At 47.6% G+C, this 13,980-nt stretch overlaps 1 protein-coding gene across 1 annotated transcript in view; it reads right to left on the bottom strand.

Annotated features, from left to right (window-relative positions):
- Aff3 (ALF transcription elongation factor 3) overlaps positions 1–13,980 on the bottom strand; it is a 494,450-nt gene that overhangs the window by 400,497 nt on the left and 79,973 nt on the right. The window contains exons 2-4 of the mRNA XM_076832801.2: positions 9,945–10,065; positions 8,682–8,994; positions 8,177–8,562 (exon numbers count right to left, since the gene is read on the bottom strand). Coding sequence (XP_076688916.2) covers positions 8,177–8,562; positions 8,682–8,994; positions 9,945–10,065 — 820 coding nt within the window. The remainder of the gene's footprint in view (positions 1–8,176; positions 8,563–8,681; positions 8,995–9,944; positions 10,066–13,980) is intronic.

The raw sequence follows: 13,980 nt of genomic DNA on the forward strand, positions 1-13,980 counted from the left end.
ATCCCACTCCTCAGTCTATGTCCAAAGGACTTAAAAACAGCACACTACAGTGATGGGAAGGCTAGTCTTCAAACTCATGCTCAAACACACTTCAGTGTCCATCTGGAAAAGGGTGGCCTGACCCTATGTGAGCTCTGTCCAGAGGGACACAGTGAAGACCATAGGAGTTTATAAGGAAAGATGGACCACAGGGAAATAGCCAGCACTCATGCCATCTCAGAGGCACCAATGAACGAAGAAACATGAGTCATAAAGAGGCTGATCTGCAAGTCCACCTCAGGAGGGGTCAGAGCCATCAAAGACGGCAAGCAAGGCATCCCCAGGAGGTGCGGGGTCCCCGGTTGCCGTGGGCTTGTGAGCGAACAGAACCAGCCACAGGGGGGGAGCCCCACACCCCAGGGGCGGCTGCAGGAGACCTCCAGTCGCTGATGCCACCCAAGAACAGCAGCGGGCAGAGAAAAGGCCGGGCTCTATTTACTGTCAGGACTGATACAAAGAGCAGAACAGCACACTTTTCTGTTTATTCTTCTGTCCCACAGATAAGGAGTGACCACTTACTGTGCATGAGAAGCACATCGAGGGACACATGGATACAGACACGGCGTAACTGGCCATCGCTCTAAACACTATGCCTGCCAGACGACAGCCAAGCAGTCAGGGGTAAGCGTGTGGATTCTGTTGCCCACATGAGGAAACAAGGCATCCCCGTGAAGAACTGAGCAGGAGACGGGGTGAACAGCACCCACACGGCACAGAATGACCCTCGGGGGTGTGGGGGAAAGGGGCCAAAGGACACGGGGTGCCTCTGGGAACTCGGCATTCCTGGCAGTTTTAAATCCATTAAAACTTAACTCATGGGGCAGGAAATTTGAGAACGTGGAGCCTCCCTTGCCCCCCTCCAGCCCCCTCACATTCCTTCCCTCCAGCTCCCACCCTGTGGCCAGAGAACAGGTCCAGCTGTGGGGACCTGGACCCAGGCCCTCAAGCAGGGACTCCTGTTGGTGAAAACCCCACAAAGGACAGGAAGCGGGGCACGGCACAGCAATCACGTCCCCCCCAGAGTGACTGCCTGTTGGGCGTTTGTTTCTGAGGCCGGTGGGTAGCTCTGTGATGGACTTAACATGTGCTGTCTTATATACCTCAGTAAATATGGTCCCCATTTCTCTGCAACAGCAGCTATAAATTATACGCTGCAAGAGTTCAGCCCCTTCCTTCCCATGCAAGGTCTGGCAGGAATTAGCGAGGCCCCAACACGAGGAGGTCAGTGAGCGGAGGGGAGAGACGCACTCCTATTCCTAAAAGAGTTAACTCATCCGTTGAGTATCTACAAACCACACGCCAGGCACAGGTGGAGCTGCTTCCGCAAACCAGGGTGAAAACAACACAATAGCAGAATGGTGCCCACAGAAGTGACACTGTGGTGACCGTCCTCTACTGCCGTGTCCAGATTCCGAGCTGCCGACTGTCCGGGCTTGGGCGCTTTAGAAGGTCCATGTGAAGCCCAAACGGGTGCTGCCCATTTCCACACGTCTCCTGCCACACAAGGAACCTGAGGCCTGGAGATATATCTGCTCCGGTGATGACAAGGACGACATTATCATCATGGGTTTTTACGGAGTGCTCACTGTGTGTCGCACACTGTCATGGGATGCTATCGATAGATTCTGTCATGCTTCCATGTCACAGTCAGGTCATCTGTGTCACAAGGTCATCTGTCTAGGAAATGGAGTGGGGGTCCAGCTGAGGCCCTTGGGTTCCATGTCAGCACCCCTCACTCTTTGGGCCTAGACGGTGCTGCTTCTGCAGGCAAACTGGTCCCACAGAACACCTGCAAAGTGGCCAGGGGTGGTCAGCAGGCCTCCGTCACATGTGCAGCTACGGAAGGGGATCTACAAAGAGCACCCGAGAGGCTCTATTTCCATCCACCATAAAGGCACTGCTAATGCTGCTTAATCATGTGGAGATAAGTGATTCCGCCGCTCAGCCCAATTAAACACGCTATTTAATACGTAGCGGCTTCAAATAGATGTGTTTCGATGAGTCACTCTGAATGCTTGCCACCTGAACATCTGAACATTTTCCCTCAACCCAAATCTTATTGATTTTGTATTTTAAGTAGTTGATAGTGAAGATCACGTGATTATATTCCCCTGTAGATAATAACAGCTCAGAAAAAACAAATTCACAGAGAGAGAGAGAGAGAGCAAGTGTGATCCCAGACAGGGGAATCAACATCTCAGGAGGGGGCTCAGTGTTAAGGAAGGGAGAATCGTGTCCCTTGGGCTTTGTTATATCAATCCAGGACATTCTTAGCCTTGTCAGCTCCTAGCACACACATACACACAACCACTCCCGATAATACATCCGTTTTTACATTTTTATTCTCCCGGCTCAATAACTCTGCCAAACAGGTATCTCCGTTTCCTCCACTCCTCACATAAGGAAGCCCGGAGGAGTTAAGACTATTTACTGCCAGTGACCTGCTAGCAGGTGGCTGACCCAGGATTTGAACCCTCTTCTTGCTGGTCCAGGGCTGTGACCACTCTCCCATGTGCCCGCTCTTCCCTGTGTATCTCAGAGACTGCACATGATTTCCAGAAAGGGTGAAATACAAAATGAGAGGCTTTCTCGCTGAACTGTTGAGCGACAGCTTTCTCAGATGCTCCTGAGGAGCCCCGGATTGGGAGTGAACCCACCTAAGGTGGCCATTTAAGAGAAAGCAGCCCTGCAGGGTGTCCAGATGCTTTCCGGGAAGGAAGCTTTGCAAGAGCTGAGAAGCTCCACAGGGGAAATAAAGCAGGCTTGCTAATAATCTCCCTGCGGGTCCCCTGCTCCGTGCCCCCACCATCGGGAGTGGTTTCCCACCTTAAGGCTGGAAAACTTGGCTGTATGATATAAATCTGCAGGAGCCCGGGAGCAAGGGGACGGAAAAGGACACCAGCACCTTCACACAACAGGACACATTTTAATACGCTTTCTTCGGGTTTTTGCAATCAAGGGCTATAGAAACCAAAGTCATTTTATGTTATTAAGTGCCTTACCTTTCAGGGCCCTGCTGGATGAACAAAAAAGGGCTAAAACACATGGAAACATTTCCACGTGTCTGCCTCCCTCGGGACCTTGGGAATGACCTCGCCAACGGGTGCAGAGCAAGTGCTTTCATCCGGCCCCGGGAGACCAACGTTGGAGTCTCTGCCCCTCGGAGCATCTGCAGGACAAGCCCCCACGTCCTCAGGGAGAGGAGGGGGCTGTGCCTCGTGGGGACGGGAGCAAGCGCAGAGCAGGTGCCATCCCCAAGCCACACTGTCCCACCATCAGCCAGGAGGGAGCAAGGGTGCAGGTGGGGGTGAAGGGAAAAGACGGGGACATGACAGGGAAACTGAGGCTCCAGGCTCCACGCCTCTCTCCAGGAGCAATCTGATGGCATCCTGTGATTCGAAAACATTCCCCGTCTCAAATGTAATTAAGAAATTCCGACTGGCATGAATACCTAATGCACACGTTGCTTTGCAAATGCCTTTTTTTGCCCGACAGGCTGGTGCCGACTTTAATCTGGAAGAAATCCATTTTCATACAAAGGTAACCAAGAGTGACAGGAAATAGGAAGCCTACATCATTTATCTTCTGTGAACTCAAAAAAAAAAAATCAGTTAATTGCTTTTCTAGGAAGCTATTTTGTGGAATCAAGGTGCTTGGCTTTCTCCTCTCACCCACGGCGTAAACCGTGAGTCTTTAAAAGGCCTATCATGGATATGCTCTGATTAATCAATGGGTCTTAAAGTATTTAATTAGGTACTTTGATAAATAAAATTCTGAATCAGCCCAAAATGGTTACTCTGTTCTTATCAACCACTACCAAAACTCCTAGCACAGTCTATTAATTGATGCTCAAATTGAGGTTTCTTTCCTGGTCAACCAAGCTAGGGGAAGCAGGGCTTCCTTCGCCTCCTGGCTTTCCAAATACGTCCCCTTCCCAACATTGCCCTCTGCAATATTAGATTCAGATCAGTGATATTTATTAAATCAATGGCAAACAGAAATCAAACCTTGCAGGCTTCAGAATACCAGGGCAGAAGCTGTCAGACAAAATGGCGGCCCAGCCCATGACACCCATATTTTTGTATCAAAAGCTCAGCATAGTAGGCTTTTCATGATCCTGCCCTGTTTTTTTTTCCTTGCCCCATCATGTGTTATGTAAATGTTTATTTTTAAGTTTTACCAAGTTTGAGGCTAATAGGAAGTGCTTTTTCAAGCCCCACATTATCATTTTGATAATAATTCCTTATCATATCATGAGCCCAAGACAGACCTTGAAGCCGACCACACTCCAGCCTCAGAGTCTCCAATGCCTCAGGGGGCTACATGTTTTGTAAAACCTGCAAGGGCAAGATATTTCTCTGTTCTTTTTGTCCTCAAGAGAACACCTGACAATGTGTGGATTTCAGGTCCCCAAAAAATGTATTCCTGCCCCTCCAGTTGAAGAGTCTCCAAGGTCTAGATCTGGAATGATATATTAAGGCCAAGTGTGTGTGTGGCAGGGAAGGGGGTGGGGTGGGGAGGGGTGGAGACCAAACTAATTGACTTCAGTTAAAATGAATTTTACCCGTTCCCGGTCCTAGAATGTTCTAGAATACATGCTCCAGCCGTTTGTCAATCCCTTGTCTCCTGCCTCACAGTAGACACCTTTCCAAGCTGCACTCCGGGGGAGGCTCACTTAATGAGGGCTGGCCTCCAGAATAAGAGTCTGAGCTCTAACGACAGAAATATGTTCTTCATTAAACACAAAACTGAGCCGAGCCAAACCAGTCAAGAGGCAGGTGTATCAGTTCAGGAATTCTCCTGAGGCCTTTAACTTCCACATCAAATTGCGCTGGATTTTTCTACACTAATTACCTATTATTGAAGACTAAAGAATTATAACAAATAATTTGCCATGGCGGCAGATAGACTGCAGATGTTGCAAGGACGAGAATGAAAAGTTTATGAAATATAAAATCGGGCAAAAGAGAGTCAGAAATTCTCCATTTCTAAAAATAACATTTTTTTTTTCCACTACAGAGATGATGAAGGTGAGGGAATTTTCCCAGGGCTGGAAGGCCAATTTTAAATTTAGTTTGGACTGTAAGTGAGAGAAATTGCAAATGAAAAGCTAAGTGTCGGAGTCTAATTTATTCAACTCATAAAGATAGATATCCTGAAGGCAGAGATCCCATTTTGAATTTTTTTTTTTTTTTTAATTTCTCACATCACAGTGCACCTACTTAGGGATCTGAGCTTCCTCTGAGGAATGTCCCCACACCGTGCCAAGCAGCCATTTTTGAATCCTCCCCCTTGTTTTTACATGACTTTTACCTAACCCTTCCTTGGAGCCTCTGAATTCTTCCTTCTGGATGAAGTCCTATTGCACAGTTAACACCTTGAAAAAGAGCTGTCAAGGGAAGCAAGTTCCCTTCAGGGTGTTTTCTCTGTGCCAATTTACCTAGAAAACACCTCGGCCACCTCACTGGAAGCTAAAGCCAGAGAAATGGAGGGCACCTTTTCATAACGGCAGTGTGTGCACTAATAGGCGTGAACATCTTCGGAAATTGTTTGAGCATTAGGTATAGATGCATGAATATTTTCCCAATTGTTTACCACATCCAATTGTTTCACACGTTCCAAAAACTAAAAGCACATATTCCTTCCCAAGTAAAAATTTGGCAGATAAAAATTATTCTGCTTCTCTGCTAACATTATGGATCTTATAGGAATGGCCTAAAAATATCGACTGATAAACCTGCAAAAGGGTTCTTGTCAGTCTTGGAACGCTGTCAAAAATGCCAAAAAATCCCTGGAGCTGGAAGGGCAGCGGAACTGATTTGCAGATACTATTTTGCTGCGAACTGTGAAAAAAGTTCTTATTGTGATTAAACAGACAAGTGTTTCCAGATTCAAATCATAATATTTTCCTAACACACCAAGCTTTTTTACTAAAACGAGGACTACATCTCCCACTCCAGAAAAATACCCCTCCAGTTATAACTTTGTTCTACAAATGACACCTCTTTTCTGTCAATGCACAAGTGGCCTCTGACATTGTTCAGTCCACAATGTGAGGAGGGCAGCAGGCTGGATGGTCCAGGTCATCACACGTAGGGGAAATGAAATACTGTCTGTATAATACCTTCTGTAGAAAGCTCTGATTTCCCTCTGCGTGCCTCTCCATCTCAGTCTGTGATCACCAAAAACTCTACAGTGTGTCATTCCTAATCTGGGGTTGTCAAAGGGCCTCCTGAAAATGCCCAAGTGATCAATGACATACTCAAAAGCCCTGGGAAACTGTGCAGGTACCTGGAGAAGGATACGCTGGCTACCAAAAAATACTGTTTTCCCCCTTTTAACTCACTGGGCTCCCAAAACGTGAATAAACCAATTATCACTTACTAATTTGAAGTGCTTTGGTAGATAAAAAAAAAAAAAATCATTTTAACAAGGAGTCAATCAAACAGTAAAGGGATCCCTGGTGGCTTAAGTTCATCACCACTGTTCAAAGCTAGCTGTGCTTTGTCTGCCGGTAGAGGTCCTTTGACAATGACGACAAAAACCAAAGGACTGATGAGTTCAGCTGTATGAGGTAGCCATCTCTGTGCACTTCCTACAGACTTGAAAACACAAAGGTTTGCAGAAATTACACTTTGCTTCCATTAATTCCTAATGAGCACTTTTCTAGAACCTATCATGAATGTGTCATCAAAAGAAGTTCCTGGTATACGTGCCCCGGAATGTCCTCATTAAACCTGTGTAAACATCTCCTAGAGAGACTCGGGCTGTCAGAGGGCGGCAAGCTTCTCGCCCAAGGGGTCTGCAGGGACTTCTGAGATGACCGCTCAGAAATGCAACAAGAAATGTCAGAACACTTGCTTCATTTGGTTATTAAATCTAATGAAGATACAAAGAATATTTTGGTCACACTGTTAGTCTGCCTTTAAAGAAGAGCATGTCAGAAAGAAAAAAAAAAACCTTAACAGTTCTTAAATATGATGTTTGAGAACTTAGACTTTATTTTAGCTTGGTTCCCACATTGTAGCAAAAGAACAGCGAAAATACAGTCATATTTCTTCTCCATGTGCTCTTGACGACTATCATCAATTTGTAATGTAGTGTGAGATGTGTTTCTCTAAAACAACTTCATTTTCCATCCAGATTTACTGTTCAAGTAACTACTTGGTCATTACCCCTTCTGCCACCTCTGTCACTAGGCCATTTGCTAGTTTAGAATTTCAATACGTAATACGTCACACCATGCATTTTAGAATGTAATGAATAAATGCCAACATAAAATCAAAATACAAACCAAAAAAAAAAAAAAAAAATGAACTAAAATAACTCACTCTGTTCACACCCATGTAACAATCTCAAGATTATTTTTAGACGATGTGGAGAATTCAGGTAAGAATTCTAATTAACATGAATGAACCCGAATCTTAAAGATGGGATATCGGATATGTCTGAATATTCAGCATATTCAATTCTGAATCATTTAAACAAATACTTTAAAGCTTATTATGTGTGGGCTGGGGTTGTGGCTCCGTGGTAGAGCACTCGCCCAGCACATGTGAGGCCCTGGATTCGATCCTCAGCACCACATAAAAATTAATAAATAAAGTAAAGGCATTGTGTCCATCTACAACTAAAAAAAAAAATTTATAAATTATTATGAGTTTTCCTTTGTAAAGTTTGTCCTCGGACTTATCGAAACTGATAAAAATGTTAAAAGAGTTTCTTAACTCTTTCACATAAAATTTTACCTTCTTACATATTAAAAATTAACCCTTTGAAGTGCCTTTATTCCTAGCATATAATAGCTCAGTCAACGTGACCTTGTTCCCAAAAATCCCTGGACTATGGTAAAAGAGGCATTCCTTGCCTGACTAGTACACACACACACAGAGAGAGAGAGAAACACACACACACTTATGCCGTATTCAATGGCACTTTAAAAAATACCAATTATAATAAATTTGAGACTTTAAGAAGTCATTATTTACAATGTCTGCCTCTCCCGCTAGGGACTGCCATGAATCCCCACAGGATGTCAGCCATGGTACTGAAAAAGAGCTCCTGGAAATTGAATTCTCAGCCATCGCACAGCCAATAACTTTTCAGCGGCACGTAGGTGGAATGAAGAGGGACTCACCTCTCCTTGCTTGGGGATGCTGAACTTGGAGAGCTTGGCTTTGGCTCTGGCCGACTCTGGCTTGCTGGCTGCGCCTCCTCGATAGGTCGCGCAGTGCACACCAGCCTCTGTAGACGACTTCAGCTTCGGAGACTCATCGGGAGCCTGATCCTGGCCATCCATCGGTCTCACGTACGCGGTCGGCTTCTGCTGGACCAGGCTGGGCTTTGAAGCCAGGGCAGGAGGGAAGTTCTGAACACAGTGCCCACCACTGCCGTGCTTGGCTGCCATGGCGGGTGGCCTCTCCTGGGTCTGCAGTCCCACCTCTACGTTGCACACTTGTTTGGCCCGCGGCTGCTGCCTGCCAACACCATCTCCAAGCAAGGTCCTGAGAGAGCCCTGTTGTGCTGAGTGGGAAGAAGAAGAAATGAGCAGAGGAGTCTCAACACACAGCGGTTATGTTTTTTCATCACTGTTCTTTGGGTTCGCCCATTTGGGCAAACAAGTGTCCAGTGCCCCTGCTTACCTGCCCGCGGTTGGCCGTCGGAAGGTGGGTGCCCAGCCTTCTGCCAGCCCATGGCGCCCCTTTTACTCTGTTGTACAGGGCCAGCGGCTGGAGTGGAAGAGGCTGTGCTACAGACAGATGAGGGCTGGGTCTGGGCTCTTGAATCTGCAACAAAATGTTCATCGATCTTGTTCACAGGAGTCTGAGGAACCCCCGGTTTGGGGACGCCAACGAGGTGACTCTGATTGGATCTATCAGTTAAAAAGTCCTTCATTTCGTCATAATTGCCTAAAGTGTTCTGGATCCGGTTGGAGAGCTCATCCCCCTTGTTAGTCTGGAGAAAGAAAAACACATCCACGCTGTGGTTAGAGATAAGAGAAACACAGGAAACAGTGGACAGCTGTCCTTATGGGTCATAGAACCAGGGCTGCCGTGTTTAGGATGAGAGGTGACAGAAGACATCAAGATCCTTAGGGTCTCTGAAGATGTCTTTCAGCACTCTGCACCACTCCAGAGCTGGAGACCTGTAACAAATGCTCTTAGGATATATAAAAAGGAACTCCGCTTCGCTATCGTGTAGCTAAACTGCATTACCTGGAAATCAGAAATTTTACTATTGCAACTTAACAAAACCGTCTAGATTAGGTCTTTCTAGGAATAGACTTTTCTTCTTTCTTTTTTTTTTTTTTTTTTTTTGTAGTCCCATGGAAAGTTAAGATTTGGCTCAGAATTGGTCTGCTTCCAATTTCTAAGGAGATAATTATTCTTGTCAGAAATCCAGAGTGACAGGCAAGAGAAGTCAGGGTAAAGCTTCCAAGGCACATGGGGCTAAATGTGCAGGAAATCTACCAGCCTCAACTATCAAGGCTCTGTGCAGACTAAGACATTCTCCATAGCTGGGAAGGTCATTCACTCTGAATGGAACACACCTGGCCTTTGGTAAAAGTAAGAAACAATTTTACAGTTTCTTTCTCAGGTACCCTGACCTGTACCATGAGCCACAGAAGTCGAATACGGAACCCAATCTCTTTTGTGAATAGTACTTGTTTCCTAAGAGTCTAGGAAACATTTTTTTTTAATGGTACTGACTTTAAAAGATCAATGCAGAGATGAAGTCTGTATTATCAATAAAAATCTCCGCCAACGGATCTCCAGATCAAACTGGACGCCAAGATTTGGAGGGGAAGGTGCAGACGGGTCCATGAGCCCTTCTACTCAGGACCACCACCCCAGGGACTGGGAAGCACACGCAGGGGTGGAGCCCAACAACTGAAAACCGTCTACCTTGTAGGGTTCGCTGAAGAGGGAGTAACTGGAATTAAACGTGCCCCCATCCTGCTGCGCCTCCTGATTTCTTCTTTCTCGTTCTTTCCTCCGTAACGCGTTCCTGTCTGGCTCATAGACGCTGTATCGGGACAGAGACAAGAGAACACACCACCGAGTCAAAGGGCGCAGCCCCACGTATCATTCCCTTCACGGGGCGATGGCAGCGAGGACATGATGGGATGAGAGCCAGGCTGATGAGGCCGTGAGAATCCGGGAACCTGATAATGACATTCTTCAGGAGGGAATGTTCTCAGGGCAAGTTCCAACCAGAGCCAGGCTCCTCTGCCTGATGTGCGAAAGAGGAACCATCCAAGTACCTCGAAAGGAGGGGACTAAGAGTGATCTTAGGGCAGACGGCAATTAGAGCTCTGTGTAAACAGAAATTACCAGCGTATTTCCTGTTAGGGCAGCCTGAGTGCTGGGGGGGGGGAGGGCTCCTGGTTGGGGTCCCCCCCACCCCGGCTGGGCTTCTGCAGTGGTTCTTGGATTAACCAGCTCCCTAAAGAGCTGCCGAGACCCCGTGCTGGGGCGCTGTGCGCCGTCCAGAACCTTCTTCTGATCCCTGTTCATCAGTCAAGTCGTCAGACGACGACGGAATCGATTCTTCCTTCTGATATATTTGACATTATTGCTCCTCCTAACTATGAAAAATGTGCCGGGAGGACGGGGTGCAGGCGCCGAAAGGCGAGGGCGGAAATTGAATGGTGTCGCATCATGGAGGAACTCGTCCTTTCGTTTGGAAAAAAAAATTAATATCTAATCTCCCAAAATACAATTAATTATGAAGTGGCCAGACATCAGACAGCTGGAGGAACTAAGGGAGGAATAAAGGGTTCCTTCCCCCAAGAAGGAGAAATAACAGGACTAATTCAACTAGGGAGGAGGGAGGGACCTGTTTACTGATGGGAAGAAATAATTTTTTTGGGGGGGGGGAAGCCTGGACTCAGTACAGACCTCAGAATGAATATCACCAACCGGAAAAAACCAGCATAGCCCTCAAAATCGGCACTGCCCTCACGTCCCAGCAGAAGCGTGGAATGCCAATGACCTGGCCACCAGGCTGGTGGCCGCTCCACTCAGGAGCTAGGACACCAACCTGGAAACCAGCTCTGCCCTAACCAGAGACCAGATGACGGAAACACCCCTCGACTCTCTATCCTTCAGCCTCTTGGTGACCAAGCAGGGGTGTCTGTGGCTTTGTTATGAGGTCCAAGCTGGAAGGTAATTTATTAAAAAAAAAGGCTTGGAAAGATTCTAGGTGCTAGAAAACCCAGTGTACTGCTATGAAAATGCGATTAAAATAAAAGGATCTGGGGGTTCAGCGGAAGTCCTGAAAATTCAAATTATTAAAGGCAAACAGCTATCTTTAGCAAAAGAGAGTAGCTGTGCCATGTAGCTGTCGGGGACACGGATCACACAATCCTCCCATCAGGACTGCTGAGGCCGGCTCGGCCCAGGCGGCCAGAACATATTTTAAACACGCCGTCTCCGTGATGGGGCTCAACAAGCTTCTGGCCAGGCTGCTCCAGCCCCTGAGGCATTTCATTTAAATTTAAAATTAGGGAATGTTAAAATACCCAGAACATGGAAGCTATTAGCATTTTAATTCATCCTTAGTACATTACCCAAAGTTATTAGGTCTAGGAGCCCAACCAGTGTCCTTCCCGTAAGGGAGGCTGCAGCCTCGGGAACCTGCCCTCAACTGAGAGGCTCACAGTATCAGGGCCACTGGGGACTTTCTGGGGTGACAGTGACTGGCCTAAAGAGGCACGGGATGGAAATGACACTCCCATTCACAGGACCAGGCTTCCGGTTCAAAGGAGAGGGAATCTCCCGACCCGCTGGTGGGCATGTGTCCCATGAAACCCCAGCTTTCCGGAACATTCCATGGATTTCACATCGAGATTGCTCTGAGGACACATGGCTCCTGCTGCATGGATGGGCACAGATGGGCTTTAACAAATAGGAGAATTCTCATTTGTATTATGAGCTCCTTGTAGGTCAATATTGGCATTGGCAATCAAACACATGAGCTTGTATTGCATGCATCTGGGCGCCCCTCCTCCCCACAGACACGGGGAAGCGCCGCAGTGCCCAGGTCCACAGAGAGGCCTCCGCGGGCACACCTGCCCCCTAGCCAGGGCGAGCCAACAACCAATCACACACGAGATGGGTGAGATGCACACGGTGGCCTTATGCAGGATGGAGCGGGCAGGTGGTCATGCAGGATGACTGCCGGGCTGCTGAGAGGCCCCCGAGCCCAGGATAATATACCTCCTGCATCTGCTGGCTGATGACTGAAATTCCACCACTAGGGAATCGCTCCTCTGGCTTAAGATGTCTTCACCCCTGTAAGAGAAAACACTTTAAACCTGACCAGCCTTGGGCGTCTCCGTGGGCACCCATCTGTCCACTTTTTCCCCAAAGGGAAAGCGCACAAAAATACCGGGTTGCAAAGAGGGTCCAAAGAGGGTTCCAACCAAGGTGCCATGAAAAAGACAGGGGCGAGGGTCAAGAGCAGCAAGGAAAACAAACCGATGGACTCTACTTATTCGCAATGCGGCCCAGGCGTTTAAGCAAAGGCAAGGAGATAGTGCCAAGGTCGGCTCAGCAGACCCCCGTCTCAACACACTTCCAGGGTCTGGGAGTCAGGAGCGTCGAGTGACGTGGAAAAGTGGGAGGTGAGGGAGAAGGGGTTCTCTTTAACTGAGCTGCCCCCTCCCAGCCCCTTTAAGCTGAAGAGCCCCCAAAGCCACTGCAGGAGGCAGGTCACTGCCAGACCCCATTCTCCAGTCACGTTCTGCCAGCCTGACCAGCCTGTGGCTTCCAGTGCTCTCAGGGCCACTTACACGGAATCCCCCGATGGAGCTGCACGTGCCCCCTTCCTACAGGGCTGCTACAAAGCTTGCGTGCACACCATTGGGTGGAAGCCAGCTGACCCCAGTAACAACCGTCCCCGCCCCTTCACAGGAGACCAGAGGAAACACAGAAAGAAACGCCTGGCTTCTCCCCTTCCTCTGCAGGCAGCTCCACGGTGTCCCCTGAGCACTGAGCCCTTCCTAAAGGTAACCCGCCCACTCCCTCTCCTTCACTAGAACTTCAACCCCCACGTGTCATTTCAGGCCTAGGGAGCTAAAATGTCACTTGCTTTAAGAAGCAAATGCCACTGAAAGAGAGTCGGGCCTGCCCACTCTCCGTCTCTCCCTGAGCTTCTTCGGCTTCATCTGTCCACCAACACGAAGTGACTGAACCCAGAAAGACAGTAGCTGCTGGGCGGCGAGTCCGCAGATCACTGGTGACAGGTGAAACCCGTGCAGGGCTCACGGGCTCACGGAGGGCCTTTCTCTCCCTGCCTGGGCGTGACAGCTCAGCCTCTTCTCTCCTCTGCCCTTGGAGCAAGGTGGAGACGGTGCCTTTGGCTTCAGAAGCACACACACCTTTCCCCGAGGTGCTGAAAGTGGGCTCAGCTTCCCCAGGAACGGATGACTTAAGTTCTAGACAATTCCGATTCCTGGCAGGCCGCTGTACCGGCTCAACTCTGGATAAGCACTGCGTGTTCCGAGCTTTCCTTTGTTACTAGCAGATGGTAAAATCTCTATCGGCAGAGTTGTTCCTTAGCTCTGTAGAAAGGACAAGACTGCCATTCCTCAAACATATATCACCAAACGTATTTATTTATTTTGCACCAAAGTGGAGGCAGCCAACTGCTATGATGTTATTTATTATTCATTGCAGATGCATAACAGTCCCAGAAAATGAACCTTTTAAATCAACTCCTTTTAAAAGACGTATTTATTTTTGGAATCTTTTTTTTTTTTTTTTTTTAAATAGCACATGAAAAACATGGTAAAAAAAAAAAAACATTTTGATCATTTCCCATTTATTTTTAATCTATCAATTAAGGTTTCTTGTAGGGCTTCCACCAAAGCCAATTATGGTGGTTAAATGGAAAGTGATATCTAGACATGAAATTACCGTTTCCAAAATTAATCCA

This window comes from Callospermophilus lateralis, chromosome 14 (assembly GCF_048772815.1).
Source record: "Callospermophilus lateralis isolate mCalLat2 chromosome 14, mCalLat2.hap1, whole genome shotgun sequence".
Lineage (NCBI taxonomy): Eukaryota > Metazoa > Chordata > Mammalia > Rodentia > Sciuridae > Callospermophilus > Callospermophilus lateralis.